We start from the raw sequence: 24,136 nt of genomic DNA on the forward strand, positions 1-24,136 counted from the left end.
AAAGAATCACATACTACTAACTAGATCCAGAATTGCGTGTTCAGTTAAACAATTTTTTTGAAAACAAATTGTTTTAAAATAAGGATTTTATTTTGGGTTAAGTATTCCTACAAACTGTTATAGATTACTTGTTCGAAAAGCTTATAGAAGGTACTGAGAACCAAAATAGGTCAATTGTTAATTATGATTCACCTGTTTTACGTATTGATACTACTTTAGCTAATTTTAACTTGTCCGATACAACTTCTTTTAATCGAAGACTTGAAGATTTTAAATATAGAATTATTAATCATTTTAAAGACATTCACTATTCCCCTACTACAGATATCAACTGTAACAGGAGTTTTACTTACTATTAAGTAATTTAGAGCTTTTTTAAGTTCTTTTTAGGTTAGTTCCCAATTAGATCTTTTTTAACGCTTATAATTTGCTTTGAGTAGGAATTTTTCTTTGAATTTTATTTTTTAATTTTTTTTTATAAATCCGTCCTGCTTTTAATGAAGAATCATAAAATGAGTCAATATGTTGTTTATTGCAGTGATTGATGTTGATATTACCCGGGTGGGTTTGTATATTATAGAGAAGATGTAAAGTTGAAACATATCAATAAAGAAACTTTGGTAGTAGCATCTTCATTGTACTGTAGACAGTTTTTGTTTGTCTTTAATACAAAACAATATTTTGTGCTTTTTTTTTTTTTAGAAAAATTTGTTATAGATGATTTGAAAAAAAAAATTATATCATCTTAAGGCGGCCTGTAAACAGGTGGATAACGTACATTTATTAACTGTTGATTTGTTATTTCAATTTTAAAGACCTCACTATCGGTATCGGAACTTGGCAAGCGTGAAACTATATAACTTTAATAAAACCTTCTGTAAATCTTGAAATATTAATCCAGGAGCAAAACTTGTAGTTTAATACATCAAGATTATAAATACCACATTGTATCATCGTAAAACAATATACTTCACTAACTTAAAATACAACGTTATGGCAACGTTGTTTTTATGTTCTTAGCGACGTCGTTGGGTACCGAGGCAACTAAAAACAATTTGCACAGATCATCGGAAAAATTGATTGCATTTACAACCTAAACCCAACGTTAATCCATCATTATACCCGATGATGAGCCATCTTAAAATAAAACGTTAAATTAACGTAAAATAGAACACTGTGTTAACTAAAAATACAAAGTTGATTCAACGTAAAATACAACGTAATAACTTTTTGTCGTTTGTGACATCGTATTTGTAACCAAAATGATGTAAAAATACCGTTCGCGATCAATTGGAAGCGCAACTCATAACATTGTTCTTATGTTTTACCTACGTATGTGTGGTTAGGTATGTGTGTTAGGTACGTGTGTTATGTACGTGTGTTATTTTGGAATGTGTGTTATGTGGGAATTTTAAAAAATGTAAACAGCTATTAAGATAAGAACAAAATATTTTTGTGTAATTAACATTAATTAACATTAATTGGCTTAAGAGCAAGTATAAGATTTAAAATATTAGAAAATATTAGTTATATAAATTGCTCCTCTGTATAACTTAGTATTATATTCATAAAGTATTGTAGTTTCTCCATACATATTTCTGCATAGAGGAGACCAGGGCTAGTTGGCCGTTGGGGTAAGTTGATGAACTGCGTTTATCTTCTGAGCCTTTAATCAGAAAGTGACAAAAATTACACAGAACCTTCCTAATTGACCATTTCATCATTTATTATAGTATTGTCAGGATTCGTGCATGCGCATGGGAGATATGAAGCTTTATGCGCTTTTTGGACAAAAAAATTATAAAAGTTCCAGTTACAATTGGTCTACTATATCCAGTCAGATTTTTTTTCAAAGTTGCCTTTTTTTAGGATCTATATACTGTTTATTGAAAAAAAGGCTTTCGGGGTAAGTTGACAAAATTTTCACGGGGTAAGTTGGCTCATAGCATTTTCTATGGGAAAAAAAATTTATTTCTGTAAAATAAATTTTTTTTTTTTTAAATTTTTAACAATACTATCTAAAAGTAGTATTACATTTTGGGATAAAATTGTTATCAAAATTAATAGTAAAATAATTTCTATTAGTTTTGCACTTAATAATACATTATTAATCATTTTTATAATTGCGCCTTTAGGCTTCAAGACCAATACCAAGACCAAGACAGGTAGATATGAGTCTCGAGACCAAGACTTTGGTCTCGAGACCTACATCTCTGCTGCACACCCAGTTTTCCTGACATATATCAATTTTACATTTATTAATATTAAGTTTTATTTTACAATTTTTACACGATTCGATAAGTTGTTGACACCACTTTGTAGGTTTTGTAAAGCTAACGGGTTGACTAAGCGGGCCAGCAGTTTGGTGTCGTAATAATTTCGTGTTGTAAATTTAATATATATATATATATATATATATATATATATATATATATATATATATATATATATATATATATATATATATATATATATATATATATTTATATATATATATATATATATATATATATATATATATATATATATATATAATAATAATAATAATTTTATGTTAACGCGCATGCTATTTTCCGTTTAAAGTAAAATTGAAATCAAGTTCCATAAGTTACAATTATGTTCAAAAAAATATGTAAATTGTCAACTTTTGTGCGCAAATTTTGTTTAAACTTCAGTGAACAATGAAATAGAAATTTGTTTTGTTATTAAGTAAAAAGTTCATCAGCTTTAAAAAATAAAAATGTTCAATTATTTTTGTTAGAACTATTCAAATCCAGTTTGATAAAAGTTTAATAAAACCATAAATAAAATAGCTTTTTTTAAAAATCGCGCGTTGTTAACTATATACTGTTATATACCGAATATTTACCTTTTGATCTAAAGTCTTTAGCAACTGTAAACAGTTTTTTTTTTCGTAATTCAGCTGTTCTTTCAATAACGTTTTTGTTTACATAAATTCACTGATACCAGAGTTTTTTCTTTTTATACATATTATTATTATACATAAGCATTGTCAAATTATTCTTAAATTTTTTAAAATTTTAACAACGATAGTTCAGCTTTTTAAATAGCATCGTTTTTATCACTTGTTTTCAACTCGGGTATGAATAAACGAGTTGAATAAATGAAAACCTTATCCCGGAAGATGTTAAAAAATGAAAAGCTTTATTCTTCAAGGTATGAATTTAGTGATATAAAATTATTTTAATCTGTATTTTAAGTAAAATCGTTAAAACTTACATAACATCTATTTTGTGTCAGAAAGGTACATTCACGGGTATTAATACATTTCATAAATTCAATTTTCATAAATATTAAGTATTTTATAAATTCAAATGAAACTGGTTTTATAACAAAACAGTTTTTAATTTTAAAGTTATAATTGTTTAATAAACAAAAAAGTTTTTTTGTTTGTTCATTTAATAACAGTGTAAGTACAATTATAACAATTACCTATATTTTTGTTTACTCTCTTAAAGTTTAATTCATAGCATGTTAGCATTATTTATACCTAATTAAACTTTCGATTATGTATTTAATTAATTTCTTCCTTTTGTTTACTCGTTGCTTGTGATTTTAGCTGCCCTGAAAGCTATACTTTCTTTTAGGCAGCTCCAAGCTGGTTCTGGGCATTAGGCTAAAATTATTAGTTATGAAGCTCCAAAATCTAAATGTCATTAATTTGCACAATCACATTGTAAATATGATTGTAATGACTGTTTTGATATACAGTATTTAAGTATAAAGGTCCTTAAATCATTGAGGTCTGGGAATATATTTATCTCGTTGTCGGAGCGGCCCTTCTCTCTTCCATTATTATTTATTTGATATGATAATAAAATCTAACATTATTTAAATGATATGATAATAAGAAAGCAAACATAAATTACTATATTGTTTTCATTAATTTGTTTCAAAAACATAAATTATTTCGATACTTCGACTAAATAGACTTTTAGTCAACTTTTTCGATTTCAAAAATGTATTAGTCGATTTTAGTCAACTTTAGAAAATATATTAGTCGATTTCGTCGACAGTCGAAATATTTAATAGACAAAGCAACACTAATATAATATATATATATATATATATATATATATATATATATATATATATATATATATATATATATATATATATATATATATATACGCATATATATATATACGCATATATATATATACGCATATATATATATATATATATATATATATATATATATATATATATATATATATATATATATATATATATATATATATATATAAATATATGCACACCTATATATTCAGAGATTCAGAGTACGGTAAAAACCGGCAAAATAATCAATACTTTTATATTCTAGACAACTGGGAAAAACTGCCGGCTACCGGTTTGGTACACCGGCAGAGCCTGGTACTTGTTATCTCTCTATTCCGGTGGTTTTCCCGGGCATCTAAAATATAAACGCGTCAGTTACTTGATTAAGATTATTCAAGTTGGCTTGCCAGATACTCGGAATATATAATTGTGTCGTGTGCCGTCTCAGACCGGGAAAAAAATGCAGGAAAACCGAAACCAAACCGGGTACCCGAGTTGATCCCGGTAGAATACTAAATAATACCCCCTATAGAAAAAAAAAATTTCAAATGTGTTTCACAGGGGTGCGCAGGTGATTCTTCGGGGCTGCTATCACATGCTGCTGTCTTAGAAGAAAGCAGCTACCTTAGAAGTAAGCAGTAACCCTGTTAACATAAGTATATCTGCTAATGAGGATGAAAATTCGTCCAAACCATACTTTAGTTCCGCAATGTGTTTGGAGTTGTGAATAATCTTAGTCTTTGAATAAGTTTACTAGTTAAAAATAAATTAATAACAATAAGTAACAATAACTTCAAGCTCCCCAGGCATGGTTGTTGCGTTAAACACGTCTTTGACGAGGGCCGGCGTGAGTTGTTGTTAAGTGGGGAGATTTCCGTTTTCGGTTTTTAGCGACAAGAAGAAAAAAAATTAAAATATAGTCCTCTAATTATTCATTTTACCGACTACAGATAAATTATTTAAGTTCCATTTTGCCGACTGAATTTAAAAAAAGCTTTCAATTAGCGGACTTAGGATACAAAAAGTCCCAATTTGCTGACTAATGATAGAAAAATTCATTTATTAGGGAGGAGGGGTTGATAGTTCCTTGGTAAAGTTTTTCATTGTCAAGACTTCTCTAGGATCATTTTTTTGAAGTACTTGGTTACTTCAATTTCATCCCTGACATCCTTTTTTAGTGATTCCTTATAATTTATTGAAACTCTTCTAAAAAAGCATCGACCATCAAGTGTCGATTTAATGCTTTGAAATGTTTTAGTGGAACTTGGTGTCTCAGGTAGTGCAGCAGATGTCTCAGCTTGAAAGGTTAGCAGTAAATTAATATGAATAGTCTGCATTATCTTAAGTTGAATATTTGGTGATGTTTCAAGTTAAAAGGCTTGCAATGTATCCAGATTAACAGGACATGTGGTACAGTTTAAAATAGGAACCTTGAAAAGTTTTTTATCATGGATGGCCAATGTTGCGAATTCATGATCTCCAAAAGCATCACAGCTGAAAAACCGATTACTCTTGTGTACCAATTCCTTTTTATAAAAGAGTTGTTCCAATATTTGCCAGAAATACTTTTAGCTTTATTAAAACTATGTGGCAAGTCGTTGGCTCCTGCTGATATCAAACTTTCTTCAGGCAGCAGAATGTGCTTGACCAGATCTATTTCTCAGAGTTGGCGACTCAAGTTGATTGCCTTAGAATCGAGTGCGACTTAAATCGTACCCATGACTCGACTTGAGACTCTACTCGGGTTTTGTCCTTAGACTTGCAACTTAACTTCAGAATTGCTTATTTTGACAAAGCAACTTTGCCCAATGTTTTTAGTATTTACAAATTTGATTGTGTGTTGGCAGTTTTTTTAGTGTGGTTTCCCAAAACCCTTTCTATTTATTATTTAGCGTCCGTACCTAATATTGGTTCATAATGCACTCTATAGGCTTTGTAATATTATAAGATTGCACACCTCACTCGCTGTAACAACACTCAAATATATAACAAACATAAAACAAGCAAAACAATAATCTCAAAACAAAAAAATATAATATGTGTGTGTGATTTATAGAGAGAATTTATATATATATATATATATATATATATATATATATATATATATATATATATATATATATATATATATATATATATATATTCTCCAAAGTCATTGCTTGTGAGCTTTTGTGGTACCTGCAAGCAGTGCTCTAGTGGAAAGAGGTATTCAGTCAGGGTGGCCTGGTTATGAGCCCTAAGCGTGCAAGTTTACATTCTGTTTGTCAGATAGTGTTTTTAAAATGTAACACAGATAATTATGTTAATGAAAATTAGCATTAGTAATCTTTGTTTAAAATGAATGAAAATATGAGAACTTCAGTAAAACAACTGATAAAGTTTCATTTCACTGTATTGTAGATTATGAATTCTTTTTAATTCTTGTTTATTACAGAAGGTTCATTTTACTTTTACAGCTTTGGAGTATTACTTAAATATAATAAAGTAAAACTTTAATATAAGTAAAACTTATAATTAATATCCTGCCCATGCTGCATTTTATAATTACAATTTGACTGCTTGAATATAGCCACCACTGGCATTGGAATTTTTGTTCGTAATATTACTTGACATATTACTGAGTAACTTAAGACTCGAGACTTGCTTAAAAGTGACTTCAATATAGCTCTGCTTTTTCGAATCTATGTTAAAGACTTGTTGACCTCCCCCTCATTTAAGTTTTATCTATTTCAAACTTGTTTATATTCAGCAAATGGCATTAAAAGTAAAGAAATTCCATACAATCTTGCACACTCATTTAGACCGCAAACGCAATCTGTATAAGCAAGCATTGTTTTTTTAGATTTGCTTTAGCCCATGTAGCTGTTCGTTTTCTGAAAGCAAAAATTCAAAATCCTATCGTTAATATGGGAAAATAGAACTAAAAAAAAGTTAATCAAAATGAAACATTGTGAAAAGAAAAAAATATTCGTTAATTAATTTAATTTGGCAAATTATAATCAATTAGAACAAGATTCAGCTAGATCTAGATTAGAAAATGTTTGTATGGAGGCTTTTAAAAACCAGCCAATGATACTAGTTAATAATCAAGTAGACCTATTAACTCCCATTTAAAAAAAAAACAACAACGAGAGAATGATGAAAAAGAGGAGTAGAGAAAATAGAAAAGAAAGAATAGAAATTAGCTAATATAAAAACTAAAAATTTAGCCTACATCTATGTATAAAAACTATTTAAAAAAAAAGTACTAACGAAATATGGTATTTATTTTATATATATATATATATATATATATATATATATATATATATATATATATATATATATATATATATATATATATATATATATATATATAAAAAATATATATATATATATATGAGTTTGTTATAATTTATATATATATATATATATATATATATATATATAAATTATAACAAACTCATATATATGTATATATATGAGTTTGTTATAATTTATATCTAGTAGATCCATGGGTGTGGAGTTGTAAAAAAAAAGTCCCAACTCCGACTCCAACTCCAATCGTTGAAATTTTCAGAGTACGAATCCGACTCCAAAGCATAATTTTTGAAAAATTCTTTAAATTTTTTAAAAAATATTACGCAATAATTAAAAAATTTTTTTTTTGCGATTTATATGAAAAATTCTTTGAAGGTTGATATTTTGTACATGCATGTGCAATACCAAAAGGTTTTACAATTGGAGTCGAAGTCACGATTCTGTTTAGCGACTCCGTTAAAAATGTCGCAACTCCGACTCCACGACTCTGACTCCACAGACCTGATTAGATCTAAATAATCTAGATAAAAATTCCGCGAAATTAATTTCAATTTTAAGTCTTTGTTTAAAATAAACGAATAAAATAAAAATATAATAGGTGTAACAATCAAATTGACAACGTGTAAGTATATGTTCATATAAGTTTGCAGTAAGCAATAGGTGTAAGTATAAGTATAATGTTTGCAACGCCTAAAAGGTTCCGCAGGTTGGGTAATTAGCGCCACAAGTACTATTCTTCGCACCATCAAAGATAATTTTGATCGAATCGGCCCATCCATAAATTATACTAAACTAAACAAATTATATCAAATTGAAAAAGTTACTTGATGAAGAGTTTATATCAAGTGAACTCTAATCAAGTTTTTGTCGACGTACATTAGTTAGGTGATCTTACTAACAGTACGTATTGCACCTTTTAACATCGTGTCCAATCCTGTCCGCTTTCTCTATGCTATCTTTCCAACACGCTTTCACTCTAACATATCTTCGTCCTTCCCAAACTCACTTTAATCTCGGTCCATAGAGTGGGTTATGACGCTCCTTTTGGAGCTGAACCAGTCTTTGCGGGCCTTGGTAATGTGACCTCTGTATGGCAATTAGCTGGAGGAGGATAAACCACAATACCAATAATATCAAATTATACCGAGTTATAACAAATTAAACAACCGAAAAAGATTTTCTTCTACAGCCAATAATTTTCTTTATTAGTGTTTTATTCGGATTGTTGAATAAAAAAAACATATTCGTGAAGAAGAACTGGTGGCAAACACCATGAAATTTTAGATGAGTTGCAACCACGCCTGCAAAACACGACTAATACGACAGTGTAGTTATTACATCAGTGTAAAAAAAATGCAAAAACATTTATCTCGCATTTTTACGTTTGATTCCGCCATTTTTTGGTCAGTATACATGTTTCATCTTCGGCTTGATTTTATCGTGTATTTGCAAATACACCTCTTCACAGTTCCAATAATTTCGTTTATATATATATATATATATATATATATATATATATATATATATATATATATATATATATATATATATATATATATATATATATATGTATATATATATATATATATATATATATATATATATATATATATATATATATATATATATATATATATACACACTTGACCTACTTTCTGAAGAATTTTTTTTTCAAAATATTAAGTACCCGTTAAATTGTCAAGGCACTCCTTGAAAAAAATTTTATTCAAACTTTTTAAACTCTTTTTATTTTATTATATAGAACACAATCAGCGGTTTCATTAGACAACTTAATTTTTTTTTTTTTTTTTTTTTTAAAAACTCAAATACACAATGTATAATTAAGTTTGTTTTGATTTGCCTAACTTTTTTTTTGCTTTAAATTCAAATATTTTATAAATATACTTTGCAACACCGCGACTTTTGCAACTTGCATGAGGTTATAATCTTATAAAGTAATGGCACAGTTAATTTTTAACTATACACATTACGTTAAAGAAGGAATTTGCATATTTCAAATTTTCTATTTACACAGTTTTGTTAGAGTCGCGTGCTTATATTTAAAATGCGTTTTGTTTTCTACGTTAACACATTTTAACACTTCCGCCTAAAAAGTGCACGTGCCATTTGTTTTTCATTGCCAACTTTCACGTCATCAAGTTTAATTTTTTTATCATGTTTGATCTCTTATCAATGATATGAGATCAAACAAGTTAGATAAAGAAATTTCCAGTTGGATTACCAAAAAATACCAAAAACACCAAATGAGTGTTTTCATGATATCATGACAACACTCAATCGGTATTTTTGCATGTAGAACAAAACAAAAAAGCTTATTTAAAGTGTAGTAAAAGGAACTTTTATTAGAAATTGAATATGTTAGCAATAATCTATAATTTGGGGAGCATAGGTAAAATAAACTACGATGTTAATCTCTGATTAATTATGAACTTGAATATCATTCAAGTTGCTGAGGTAAATGAACCTACGATAGTTGTCTACTACACCAAGTCTGAAAATAAATTTTTCATAAGATAAACCAACACCAGTTTCTGAAACATTAAAGATTTTTTTCTAAAACATTAAAGATTTTTTTTAAATGGTTTTTTGATGAGTAATGCAGTTGATTCCTTTTTTAAATTTAAATTGTAAAGAGCAATAATATTATCTAAACGTTGATAATATTATATTGAAAGTTTTGGCTTATTCCAAATAACTGTTTCAAGTATTAGTTAGAGTTTCTCAAATACTTGTATTCTGTAGTAGAATAAAGGTTGTTATAAACAATGACTTTTAAATTTAAATTTAAAAATCTTTTTAAATTTAAATTTAAAAATCTTTTTTAAATTATGGATTTTATTTACAAGCATTTTCTGTCTGTTGTGTATGTTCTGACTGAAGTCTTTGAAGGTGGGTTAATAATAAAGAATTAACAGGCCGTACTTTTTATACAGGTCATACATGTAATATGTTTATTATCATGCATATAGTATGTAATAATATATAAACATATAGATGTAGAACTTGACAATGATTTTGTGCTACATGGTTACATAAAATTTGGTGTGGGGTGTTCGACGTTTTTTTGCAACTGTAGCAATTTTGTGTTGTTGATTTGCATTCGTCGTCATATAAGAAACTAGCATTTATGACAGTACAACGTTTTCTTTGGGTATAGTAGACTCTATACTTGTTCAAGTTTTATCTTCTTCAACATAATACGGAAACAGAGCGGCAAGCAACCTGGAAAACCTGGTCAGGGAAATATTGAACTATGTTAAGAACTCAGGAAAAAGTCAGAGAATATATTAAATTTTGCAAAAGTAATAGAAAATTCAATGAGTATTGACAAATTCAGTAACAAAATATATATATATTTTTATGCTTATTGAAGATAATTTTATTTTTTTACTTCTTATTTTATTTTTTTGTTTAAAAGTCTTTATTAATTTAAAGTAAACAGTTTACTAGGCAACTTCAATTGTATGGGTAAAGTTGTGTAAATTTTATTTTTGCCTTTTTATTGCTATAGCAATAAAAAGGCAAATAACAAATGTAGCATGCTACATTTGTTAAACTAACATTAGTAAGTCAAGGAAACTTTATTTTAGTCAAGGAAAGGCAGTGAAAAGTTAGGGTAAATTGAAATTTAAAATTCTCTGGCCATCCTGGGTGACCACAAACATTCGTTGTACTTAAGGGAAGGGTAAGTAAATACCGTAAATAGTTGTTGAACCAATTGATCATCGAGATAAGTGAAAGTTCAAGGCACCATACTAATTGATGAATATACTTTATTTCATAAACTAGATATGTGACTCTTTTATTTGCCATTAGAATTTAATGAAAACTTCAAGGTATTTTTCTTCATCAGTTTTATTAAGAACGTATGTAACTACAATATTGATAGTTTAACTCCAATATTGGTATTTAAACAAAGTTTCCATTTTTTTAAAATAGATTAATTTGCAAAATAATTTGCCTGCAAAGAGTTTTCCATTTTTTTCAATAATAGTACTATTTAAATAATAATAATAATAGTACTATTTAAAGTTATTCTATCCAAAATACTATCTATTATACCTCTTTTTTATATCCATAAAAAAAATGTTATTATACATTATTTAAATTTGTAGTTGTATTTGCAAAGTGTACTGAATATGATTATACGGTACTATCTCTCTAATTCGAATCTTCTTTAGTCGATGAAATGCTAAGCCACCGTGAAATGTCACTGTAAGAACTTTCTTTAATTTTCTTTTTTTAATTTAAAAATCTCTTTGACTCAAACTTTCATTTTTCCTTATAAAATTCGATTTGAAGAAACTATACTGTACATACTATAAATACACTTAACTTAATTTTAACTATTTTAAAATGTCAAAAAAAGCTTTTAAGGAAACTAATAAACATTATGAATAGTTAGGCCTTTAACTTAAAAAAGTATTTAGTAAAAATAAATATCTTAACCTGAGACATAGTACCGTTTGAAAACAATAGCCCTAGAAAGTTATTAATTTAAAAATAAGAAAAAGTGTCATAAAACACTCGTCAGCTATTAACAAAATAATAAATAAAGTTTATAACAAGGGTATCTTGTTTGATGTTTATTGTTTAATTTTTTTTTGGTCTTGCAAATTAGTTAAAAATTCCTTCTTTTTTATATTTTTTATTTGTTTTTACATCTTCTTACTTTGGACATTGCTAATAATAGGCCGTTAATCTACTATCGTATATTAACGTAGTCTAACTTAACGTAAACTTTCTTAACCATTATAGTTCAATAATTAACATCAACATATGAAATATAAAAAATTAAATAACTAACCGTATATTGTTAGTTAAAGCCACTCGTTTTTTTTTTTATTGTATTTTTTTTCTAGGCACTAACAAACGCTTAAGAAAACTTAAGAACTCTAAAGGAAACTTCTAAACCTAAAATGAAATGAAAGAAAAAAGGTATAACAAGTCGGTAAAAAAATACACAAGTTGAAGTAAAAAGCTGGTATTGAAACCCATTTAAATCTAAAAAAAACTGTCTGGCAAATTGTATATATTAATTTGTTGGGAAAATATTAGAAGATGAGATGAATGTTTCTTTTTGTATTATTTAATTTCTCTCCTTTGACTACTAAATAAAGAGACAGTCATACTGCAAATGAAAAAACTAATAGAATAGAAACTCGAGATAGAATAGAAGAATAACTTCCTATATATGTGCTCTTCTGCGGTGCTTTGTGATAAGTCCATTAGGCCTTCTTTGAGCACCTTAGCAACCAAAAAAGCACTAAATTGACACGGTAATGCTGATTTAGATTTATAATATGTCAATCCCAATCATCTTAATGTATCTAAGATGCATAATCTTTTCAAACGCTGATAGTCGATAGTTTTGAAAACGCTGATAGTCGATAGTTTTGAAAACGCTGATAGTCGATAGTTTTGAAAACGCTGATAGTCGATAGTTTTGAAAACGCTGATAGTCGATAGTTTTGAAAACGCTGATAGTCGATAGTTTTGAAAACGCTGATAGTCGATAGTTTTGAAAACGCTGATAGTCGATAGTTTTGAAAACGCTGATAGTCGATAGTTTTGAAAACGCTGATAGTCGATAGTTTTGAAAACGCTGATAGTCGATAGTTTTGAAAACGCTGATAGTCGATAGTTTTGAAAACGCTGATAGTCGATAGTTTTGAAAACGCTGATAGTCGATAGTTTTGAAAACGCTGGTAGTCGATAGTTTTGAAAACGCTGATAGTCGATAGTTTTGAAAACGCTGATAGTCGATAGTTTTGAAAACGCTGATAGTCGATAGTTTTGAAAACGCTGATAGTCGATAGTTTTGAGCTAAAAAATTCCTGAACTACTATTACTTTTCACAGAATTTTGGATTTCACGTTCCTAAGAAAAATTGATGCAAATATTGTAAAAGTTTGAATTTGTTAAAGATACTGAGAACATGTCGGAAAAACGGGGACTTTGTAAGACATCAGGTTTTAAAAAAATAAAATAAGAAATGTGTTTGAAAAAATAAAAAAAATACGATTTTACTTTTTACTTTAAAAAGTCGATTTTGACACTTCATCCGAATTCATATTTTTATTTGAGAAAACTAATTAATCATAACAGGACAGCGTCTTTATTAACAACCAAAATAATGTACCGTGCATAGCGGAAAAAATAGTGTACCAAGCATAGCGGATAAAATAGTGTACCGAGCATAGCGGATAAAATAGTGTACCGTGCATAGCAGACTAAACCAATAACTCATACAACCAACAATAAAATGATATTGCTCGTGTATTTTGCAATATATTGTTGTGATGTTGTGATAAAGGTAAAAAACGTGATCTAGTTACTTGGTTTGACTTCTGCGTACTGCAAAATTGAAACAGTATAGTATCAAGTGATGCTTTACATTTTGTAAGAGATAATAACAACTACTTAACTTGATCACTTGGATAACAGAGGCAATGTCGATTAGCATTACTACTTTTTACCAACACTCTTACTACTAACAATCAAAATCAGAAGTAAATAAATAATGTACAATACGTGATGTATTGAATGTATGATTTATAAGAATGATTTATATGCATTAAATGATAATGTGTAAAACATAAATCTAACCTCAACTCAATTTAGTGAATTTGAAATTTTACATGGCTATAACTTTAGTTATAAGATTGTTGGATAAAATCAGAAATCAATCAATAGGTATAAATGTCAATCAATAAATAAAAGAGCCATGCTAATTTTTTTTTGGTATTTAAGACTCAACAACTCTTCACATTTCAAATGAGGATGTCATTTGAAATGTATGAATGTGCAATCCTCCAATCACTATTTTTTGCACAAAACATCTGCATTTAATATCAATATAATATTAAAAAGAGGAGTCTTGAAGAACGCGGTCTTCTGCGCTATGAGGAAGTTTATATAATGTGAAAAAGTTTTCAGAGTTTTTTCCAGTTTTTCTCTTTGAAAATACTTATTTAGAACACCAAACAAACCCTTCACCGTTTCTGACAATAGTTAAGTCAAGGCAATGAAACCGTCTAATTTTAGGAAACTAACCCTTTTTAAAGCTATGCCAGTTTTCTGTTAACAGCAAATAGCAATATAAAAGCAAAGGGGGGGGGGGGGTGATGTTGGTACCAAAAGGGATGGGGGGGATGTTGATACCATTTTGGTGGTGGTGGTGGGGGGGGGGGGGGGATGTTGATACCATTATAACAGCCAGACATAGCTGATGCGCCATCATAACCTTGACCTACTAAGTAAGTAAGGTCAAGACTATGTCCTTTCAGAGTTTGAATAATTAGTTCACCTAACCCTTTACCACTAAGATCATTAGCTTTCTTAAAGTTTAAAAATTCTGTTAATAATTATATATATATATATATATATATATATATATATATATATATATATATATATATATATATATATATATATATATATATATATATATATATATATATATATATAATATTGTTTAAACTTACCTTAAAATTTAAATGTTTTCTAAAGTTTTTGAGTGCGAAAAAAAATAAAGTACCAGAAAGTAAAATTGATCGGCGCAATGGTATATTTTTTGTATGGTTAAATCAAAGTAAAAAAAATGAATGAAACATTAGGCATTTCTCATGGAAGAATTTAAGATCAAGAGCGCAGATTATTTCAATAGTTTCAATATTTTGATTATTTCAGGATATGTATTTTCTGGTGGGGAGGGGGGGTGCATAACCTTCATCCCTTCCCCCCCCCCTGGATCCGTCACTGTTAATGTTAATACAATAACTATAGATTTTTAATGCATGCGAGCATATATTTTAGAGACTTAGTAGATCAAGATTACACTTGAGGGTGTATTTTATACACATGTTGAATAGAATGTATTAAAGTAGAGGCAGTGCGCCCATTCTTGTTGTTTCAAAGGACGTTTATATTATATAATGATACAATTGGGAATAATTGTTTTACTTCCTTGCACTAATTCGAGTTTTATTACAGTTTTCAAACTTTTTAAAGCCGAAACAAGCTGCAAGTCTCTTGTTTGTGCTCGACTAAATTTTTCAAGTATTTTTTTTTTTTTGATTACTTAATAAAATTAATTTATAAAAATATTTTCCGAAATTTTAGTGGATTTTTTTAGAATTGTCACATTTCTTGAATTACGAGATAAATGTTTTCTTTTTAATAAATAATTTGTAGGCAGTAGTTAATATCATTGAAAATGGATTTATTATTTATACAAACTTGCATCTAATAACTTTTTTATTAGTCAGTAGTTATTAATTAGTAGTTTTTATTGGTCAGTAATTAGGATTCCGAACTATCCGCCGCTAAGTTTAAAAAAAACGTAATTTTGTTTGGTATTTAGACAACATTAAAGATTTTTAATAAGAAAAATTAGCGTGTAGCATCAAGTTTATGACGCATTTGTTTTGACGACACAACTATATCTATGATCAAAATCAAATTAATCTTATAAACAAATTGCTCTAATTTAATCGATGGTGCAATTTTAGTTTCCTTCAAATTTTTTTAGTAAATTTGTAGAACATAATAAATTTGCGAAACGTAGACATATCTGAGTGTATTTACCTCATTTATGTAACCATACGTTATAAGGTTTTTAAATACGTTATTATGAATTTTAAAACTTTTATGTCGCGGTTACCATTTAGAGCCATCCTCATTTTCATCAACACATCCTCATTATAATAGGCCGTTTAAGTAATCAAAGCTGACAAAGAGCACTGATGGTAGAGATAATAATTGCATTCAACTAACTATGCTTAAAATGACCACAATATTATTTATTAAGCAAGTCGGCGCCAAAAGCTTAACTTTTTCTATTTTTACGACTTAAAACTAAAAGTTTTTAATTTTATGTAATTATTTTTTTTATAAAAAAAAAGCATGGAAAAAAGATTTTTTTTTTTTTTAATTAAACTTACTGTTACAACTTGCATTCGTGCAAAGCCGATTAAATTAGTTTCATCAGCAATAAAATTGATTAAACCTTTTGCGCAAAACTAATGTGGTAATAAAAGTTGAATATTATTGTACTATAATTTATATTAAAATTTATTATAACCGATATTCCTGGTTTTGAAGTTATAGAATAAATAGACGTTTGAAATAATATTAAAAGACAATGCATTTTGACATCTTTAATTTAAAATATGTTGAAAATTTAAAGAAAAAACATTTATTATGGCTTTAATAAGTTACAAATGTTTAAAGAGCATAGCAAACTTTTTAAATTTGTTCTGTTTTGTCTTGATAAATTATCCAGAAGTAGAAAGAAAACAAAGTTGATTAGTCTATTGTTACAAAATAAAAAAACTAACGCCTTGGTTATCCTCTCTTTAAACTAAAATATTTATTAAAACCAGATATAATAGTTTCTATATATATATTAGTCTATAGCGTTAAATAAAGTTAAACTAAAATTACGCAACTCAAATTAAAGCAATGCAGATTATATACTTTCAAACTAATTTTATGGGATATTTTAACTTCTAGTATTCTATTTCTCTATTTAAAATACATAGGCGTGGGTACTTTCAGTACGACTAACTTATCTGCTTTCCTTTTAAGAGTAAACTATATCTGTGACAAAAAAATATTGACTCTTATGAAAATAAATAAATGAATAAATATTTGTTTTCAATAAATTAAAACTTGTAGTAAAAGAAAAAAGCTGTCATTTTAGTTTTTAAATATTGTTTTATTTTTTAAATAGAGATTTAATAGTGTGTCATTACAGTTTTTATGAATTCGGTAAATAACCTTCGACAAGCTTTTTATTAGCAATTTTGAAAATTTTATATACAAAGTTAAACCTAGTTTGTGTATATATAGGCAGATATGTTTATTTTTTTATATGTATGTAATATTTTTTTTGTTTTTAATGTATATATAGGCATATTCGTATGAATGTATGTATGTATGTATGTATGTATGTATGTATGTATGTATGTATGTATGTATGTATGTATGTATGTATGTATGTATGTATCTATGCAGAGGCGATCCTACGAATAATATGGGGGATGGGGGGCGATTCTCTAAAATGTACCCAACTGGTTTCTTAAAAAAAAAGGTCCCCAAAACTAAAATTCACGCGACTGAATTGTGTTAAATACCTGACTACCCGACTATTTTCTTCAAAAAAACTGACTGTAACATCACCTTCTTTGGGGAGGGGGGAGATTGGAACACCCCTCTCCCCCAAAGCAAATGATTTTCAAGTTTTTGTGTATGTATGTATGTATATTTGTGTGTGTATGTATTTACATAAGTAAATGTATGCATGTATGTACTTAAAAGTTTCAATAATGTCAAAGAGTTTTAAACTTTACAACTTTAAAAAAAATTTTATTAAATAAAATACGCACTTCTTCGTAGAAATATAGGGCTTAAAAAAATTTATATTTATGACCCTATAAACATCTAGTTTGCGTGTTTGTGTGTTGAAATTAAAGATTACTAACAGTCGCTAACACACTCAATAAAGTAAATTATAACACCGGTTTTTGCTAGTTACGCGTGTGTGCGCGCGCGTTTGTGTTTAAGTGGAAACTAAACAAAAAAACAGAAGTACTTTATATTGTTTTCTTTTTTAACCAAAAGAATAAGTACGTCATGTAATTTATATTTATTGTTATGTATTAAATAATTATTTTTTTATATGACTTAATTTCAATTTGTTTTGGATTTGCACAGTGGAATTTTCATTGACTACAAGAAACCATGAGCAATTCTAAAAAATAAAAGTTAAAACATTTCCAATTAAAAAGAAAGTTGAAAAAAAAACTAAGAAGAATAAAACAAACAATTGAAGAAACAATAGCAGAACGGTGAAATTTCGTAAAGGGGTGTAGCCATAAAATAATTGTAAAACAACTATACAATAAAACGTGTTGAATTGTTTTAGAAAGATCTTAAACACACTGGCCATTTTATTTATTTAAATTTCTATAAATATCAACAAATCATTTTAAAAAAAAAAAAAAAAAAAGAGAATAGATTTGCTTATCGTTAATTTTACCTTTTATTCTATCTTTTTAAACGAACACATTAAATAAATATGTAACTTTAAAATCTAAAGCCAGAAGGTTTGTCTTAAACGTAAATTAAACAAGACTTATAAATGACAACCCCCTTAAAGCTACGTATAAATCTTGATTGACGTTGCGTAGATATTGTTGTTTATCTTTTATTAAAGGTTCTTCAGCTTAATATCTACTTGGTCGATTCACAGCGGGACATCGTCAATGTCAACGCAACACTGAAAAAAAAAAAAAAACATTTGCAAGAGTAAAACATTTTGCAACATTTTTCGCCGCATGCTGTTGTCGACTATTATAGAAATAATCTTGTAAATTACGACGACCATGAATAAAACCGCTTTATTGTTATGCGTATTTGTTAGTTGTTCGGTTGGAAATGTTATGATAAATACTCGAGGTAATGCATGTTTTTTAAGTAAAACATTTTAAAAAATCTACTGAAATTAAGTAATTATAATTTTCATTATTATATATATATATATATATATATATATATATATATATATATATATATATATATATATATATATATATATATATATATATATATATTTTAGTATGATAATGGTATTTCTTTTTTAATTATAATACTAACTTATGATAACTATGTTTTAAAAATAAAAGTAAACTTTCTACACTTTGAATTTTTTAGGCCTAAAAGAATGTTGCAATAAAAGTCATTCTTCGCTTTGCAAGTTGAATTGCCGAGAGGTATTTTTTTAATATATGAGTTTTTTGTTCATTTTAATTATTTTTTAAACTGATAGAAATTTGTTAAATTTATGTTTTCAGTTACAATATCATTTGAAAATCGCTAGTGTAAATCGGTTTACGTTTATGTAAAGTGTAAATCGGTTTACGTTTTTAATTATGTTTTACCAACATCGGTTTAATAAATACAGCTGAAATAATCTGTACATTGTTGACAACAAATGTTTAACATTTACTTTGAATTATTTAAATTAAGATAAACTCTACTATTTGCTTTTTAAAACTTTAGAGTAACTTAATAAAAAATAGATACATTATGCATTTTATACACAGTAAACTGTACGGAATATTTTATAGGTTGCAATTTTTTCAACTAAAAAACCAGCTTATTTCAGACGTCGTTTGCAAAAGTTAGCAAACTCGTGCACCCGTTCTGAGGTACGCATTTTTTTTTATTATTATTATTTTTTTATTGTTTTTGGCTTTAATTTAATTATAAAAGTGAAATATTTATTCTGTGTATTAGTAAATATCCATTACCTAAATAATTATAATAATAATAGTAATTTAGTTTTAAAAAGTTATGTAATGCTTTCAAACACCTTATTACAAGGAGATTATAAAATTTACATGGCCATAACTTTTAAACATTAAAATATTATTAGATGAAATCTGTTACAGAATTTAAATTTAGTTCGAAATAGTAGTATTATAAAACTCAGTTGTTTATTCCCCTAAAGAAAAAGCAGCTGCAATCCTTAAATGATTGAACTTGCATGTGGGAAGTTACTATTTACTACGCTACATAATTTATATTTCGTATTAACATAATAAACTAATATAGTAAGTAAAATAACATTTTTGCAATATTTTCACTAGCCTTGACATCTATAACTATCTAAACATTTTTTTATAGGATAAGTTTTGGAAAGAATTCGTTCTTACTGATTTTTGGAAACGTAAGTATTTAATATGTAAATTATTTTAATGTTATTTGTACTAGTTCTTCATACTTTATTTCAAAATTTTCTTTAAAGTTCACAACTTTTTTAGGTGAGTAGATTGTAAAATTCATACAGTCTTTACTTTTAAATACCATTACATTTTTTGAAAAACATGTAAATGTTCAATAAAATTTCAATTGAAATTCGACGTTCAATTTTTAACTAAATTTGGCTAACCTTATAAAACCGAATTACTGTGAATTTTGGTTTTATTACCGTAAGGCTTGATTTTATTACCGTAAAATTTGATTTTATTTCCGTAAAGTTTGATTTTATTATAAATTGTAGAAAAGAAAACTAATTTAATATTTAAATTCTATATTTTTTATTATTTTTAAAAACAAAAACATAAATTATGATTAGAAATAAAATTAGAAAAAATTTTTGTTAACTTTTTATTTAAAAGTAGACTGTTTAGAGTTAGTCCCAATCCTCTCACTTTTTTTTTAATTGTTGATTATGATAGAGAGTTATCCTGATTAAGAATCGCATAAAAATGTCTGAATATTAACGAAATGTACTCTAATCTAACTTCTAAAGTACAAAAAAAAAAAAAAAAAAATCCAAAACGTGAATATTCGCAATATTGAGTTAAACAAAATTGCGGTTGATATCGTTATTAAAAACAACACATAACCTAGTGAGCACGGGATGTAAAAAAGACGTCTTTTGAACGTTCAAAAGACGTCCAAAAGGCATAAAAGATGCATTTTTTACGTCCCGTGCCCACTGGGAAATAATCTAGGTTTTATTATTAAAAAGATTTTAAAAAAATTTCAATTTAAAGTAATTATTACATAAATTAAGTTTTTTTATAAGAATTTTTTTTTTTTCTTTTTGTTAGTATTTTAAAGTAATAAACGTATTAACTTTCTATAAAGCTTTCCAAATGGGCACGGACAGGGTCGGACTGGCATTTAGGTGCCCGGGGGAGACAAATGCAGGGCCGTCTTATATATAAAAACTTCTCTATATTACATATTCTCTATATTACATATTACATAGACCTTTTCTTTTCTTTTTTTTTTTTTTTAGATACCTTTTTTTTACGTTTAACCTTTAATCACATTTTTTTTTCTTAAAAGGTATAGGGAAATAAAATCAGTGGGCGCGGGACCTTAAAAATTCGTCTTTTAAACGTTTTTTGTCCTGTGCCCACTGGGTTTCTATGAACTAAATATTCTGTATGGTATTGATCTAATCTTTAAGAATACTTTTATTTATAATTTTGTTTGTTTTGAGTTGAAAATACGTGATTCAAGTTTTCAAAACGATTTTTTACTTAAAACTTATAAGAAATTATAAATCGAAAATAAACGATGTTTATTAAACCTTTGCATCCATATGAATTCTGGACAAATAATCATTTATTATTTCGAATTAGGTCAAGTCCACATAACTTTTCCTACGGTTTATTATCACTCCTGCAGATCTTAAAGGTTTTGGTACGGTTTTCCGCCTCGTTTTAATATTGAAAACCTTGCAAACCGTTATATACTGCCCGCATATAGATAGCAGAACCCGGAAAGTAAACTTTTCAGAAAGATATCATTTTTAAATCGTTAATATTTACGATCTTTAGTAATCTTTAGTAATGAAACATTCTCTACTGAATAGGTAATTTTTCTTAATTAAAGGAAAGTTTTTTAGGACTGTTATCGTTTAATTACTTTTGTTCAATTATCTGAATGCTATGTAAAGCATAGCAATATCAATAATAATATAGCAAACAATATTAGGGGTCTAACTAGTTAGATAAGATCGTCTATTGATTGTTACGCGACGCTGAAAAAAGAGCAAAAAGAAATCCATTTGCACTTTTGTGCCGCGATTTGAGTGTATTTTAATTTTTGGTATAATTAAAGGCTCTCCGAGGGAAAACATTTTCAGGTTTGTTTAAAAATCTAGCTTTAGTAATATAAGATTTGCTAAGCTTTGGTAAGGGCGTTAAAATTGGCGTTTTAAAACAAGGGCGTTAAAATTGACATGTATTTGCGTTAGAAATTGATGCGAAAACTAGGCTTCGACAAAATGCTGCATTAATCTGACCCTGCTTTAAACACCGTTATTGCTAAAATGAATTTATTCATATATTCAGAACACGTATTATTAAGTTTTTAAAACAATTATAACCTTTTAAAAAGTTATGCCAATCTTTTATTCACTAAAAATACTAAAAGAGTCTCAAGTTTTTTTGTTTTTTTTATAACAACAAAAAAAAAAATTGTATCTAAAAAAGTAAAATAAAGAAGCAAATAAAAAAGAAGTTGTTAAATAAAATTAAGATTAAAGAATAAACAAAAAAGATAATACAACAATCAGCATTATAATCTTTATAATATTGGCTGTTGATATTATCAACCTTTTGCTGTTAAACTCAATGATAAGAAATGAGAAATACAAGTGGTTTAAGTCTAAAGAATAGTGAAAATTTCAAAGCAATTTTTAATGGCATTTTAAACTTAATGAAAACAAATTTTACCAAAGTAATGCCATTAAAAAACACTAAGGTATAATAACAAAAGTTTGCACTCCAAGCATTTCTTTAATATATTAGAACAAACTGTAAATAAAAATCAACAGAGTTTTTTTTTTTTAAATAGAGTCTTGCGCTAAGCATGGTAAAATAAGTCTTAAACAAGTATTAAAAAAAAGACATGGTTTAAACTGCTAATTCGCAAATGTTATATTGTTTAAAAAAAAAAGAGTTTAGAAATGAAATAAAACATAGGCTATCTTACTCCATGACTATGAAAGCACAAAAGATATAATAACTATTTATAGTATGTTGTTTAAATGTACATCTTATACATTTAGTAAATTGTTATACTTTAAGATATAGTATAGTTTTTTTTATTTTGGCGATTGTTAATATATAATATCTTTACAGTGCAAAGTTTCATAATTTACTCTAACTGTTTACATTACTTTCTAAGCTGGCTAGGTGAAAGTAGTTTATCAAATGTTTTTTTAAAAGTGACTTTTTAGCAGGGTTAATCAAGCTAAAGTATTTGTTGTTTAACTTAAACAGATTAATTTAACTTAATAAAAAAACTTATTTTCATATTGCAGAATTTCGTAAGGAAGCTAAAGTGCACAGGCAAGATGTTGCTCATGATGTTTGCTGTAATGAAGCAGTTCATCCAGCATGTGAAATTCAATGCCGCACTCTTTCAACAAAAAATAGAAAAAGATTGGAAAATGAAAATTGTGGTGCTATCAGAGAGGTAAGAGTTTTTCATCTTAATATAGTATTTATATTAATATATTATCATAGCATTTATATTATATATTTTTATTATACTGTATATATTACTTATTATTATTGTTATTGTTACTATTATTATTATTATTATTATTATTATTATTATTATTATATATTATCTTTTAGTTTGTTTATGATATTTGCTCAGTTTTTTGTATTATTTTGTGTTGAGCTAAGAAATTAATCAATGTTTTTTTTTTTTGTTGCTATAAATGTTATTTTTACATTTACAATTAAAAAGCTAATATTGGTACATTGCTTATCAATAGTAAAACAAAAAAATATTTTAAGCTGAAAAAAGTGTTACTCAGTGACAATTAACCCATTAAAATTCAAGGGCGTATACTGTTTCTTGTCAACTACATTCCAAGAGAGCTGCAATATAATTGTAAATTTACATTGTTTTACATTAGCAACAGTGAACGCTATAAGTTTTCAGAAGTTAGGGTTAGCTTTATCAAACAACTAATCAAATAAACAGAATTTAACAGCTCATATTTTCAAATATATAGGAGTGGTGCTGTAGTTGAGTGTTTATTATAAATAAAAAAGGAAATGAAAATGTAACAAAAGAACATATTTGATGACAAAATACTGTTTAGGCCTTGCCTTGCATCGTATATATTAATTAATGAGAATTTTGTAAGGAAGCTAAAGTGCACAGGCAAGATGTTGCTTATTTGTGTTTT

The 24,136-nt window shown here is 27.2% G+C and overlaps 1 protein-coding gene across 2 annotated transcripts in view; it reads left to right on the plus strand.

Moving 5' to 3' along the window:
- The first annotated feature begins 2,914 nt into the window (after nt 1-2,914).
- LOC101239227 (reversion-inducing cysteine-rich protein with Kazal motifs) overlaps nt 2,915-24,136 on the plus strand; it is a 44,184-nt gene continuing 22,962 nt past the window's right edge. Inside the window, exons 1-6 of one of the 2 annotated variants that reach the window (XM_065810001.1) lie at nt 2,915-3,177; nt 18,623-18,864; nt 19,120-19,178; nt 19,536-19,616; nt 20,095-20,137; nt 23,255-23,409. In XM_065810001.1, coding sequence (XP_065666073.1) covers nt 18,792-18,864; nt 19,120-19,178; nt 19,536-19,616; nt 20,095-20,137; nt 23,255-23,409 — 411 coding nt within the window. In that variant the 5' untranslated portion in view covers nt 2,915-3,177; nt 18,623-18,791. Of the gene's footprint in view, nt 3,178-15,204; nt 15,463-18,622; nt 18,865-19,119; nt 19,179-19,535; nt 19,617-20,094; nt 20,138-23,254; nt 23,410-24,136 lie in introns of those variants that run through there. The other variant, XM_065810002.1, reaches the window with a different exon arrangement.

The sequence above is a fragment of the Hydra vulgaris genome, chromosome 11 (assembly GCF_038396675.1).
Source record: "Hydra vulgaris chromosome 11, alternate assembly HydraT2T_AEP".
NCBI classification, from domain to species: Eukaryota; Metazoa; Cnidaria; class Hydrozoa; order Anthoathecata; family Hydridae; genus Hydra; species Hydra vulgaris.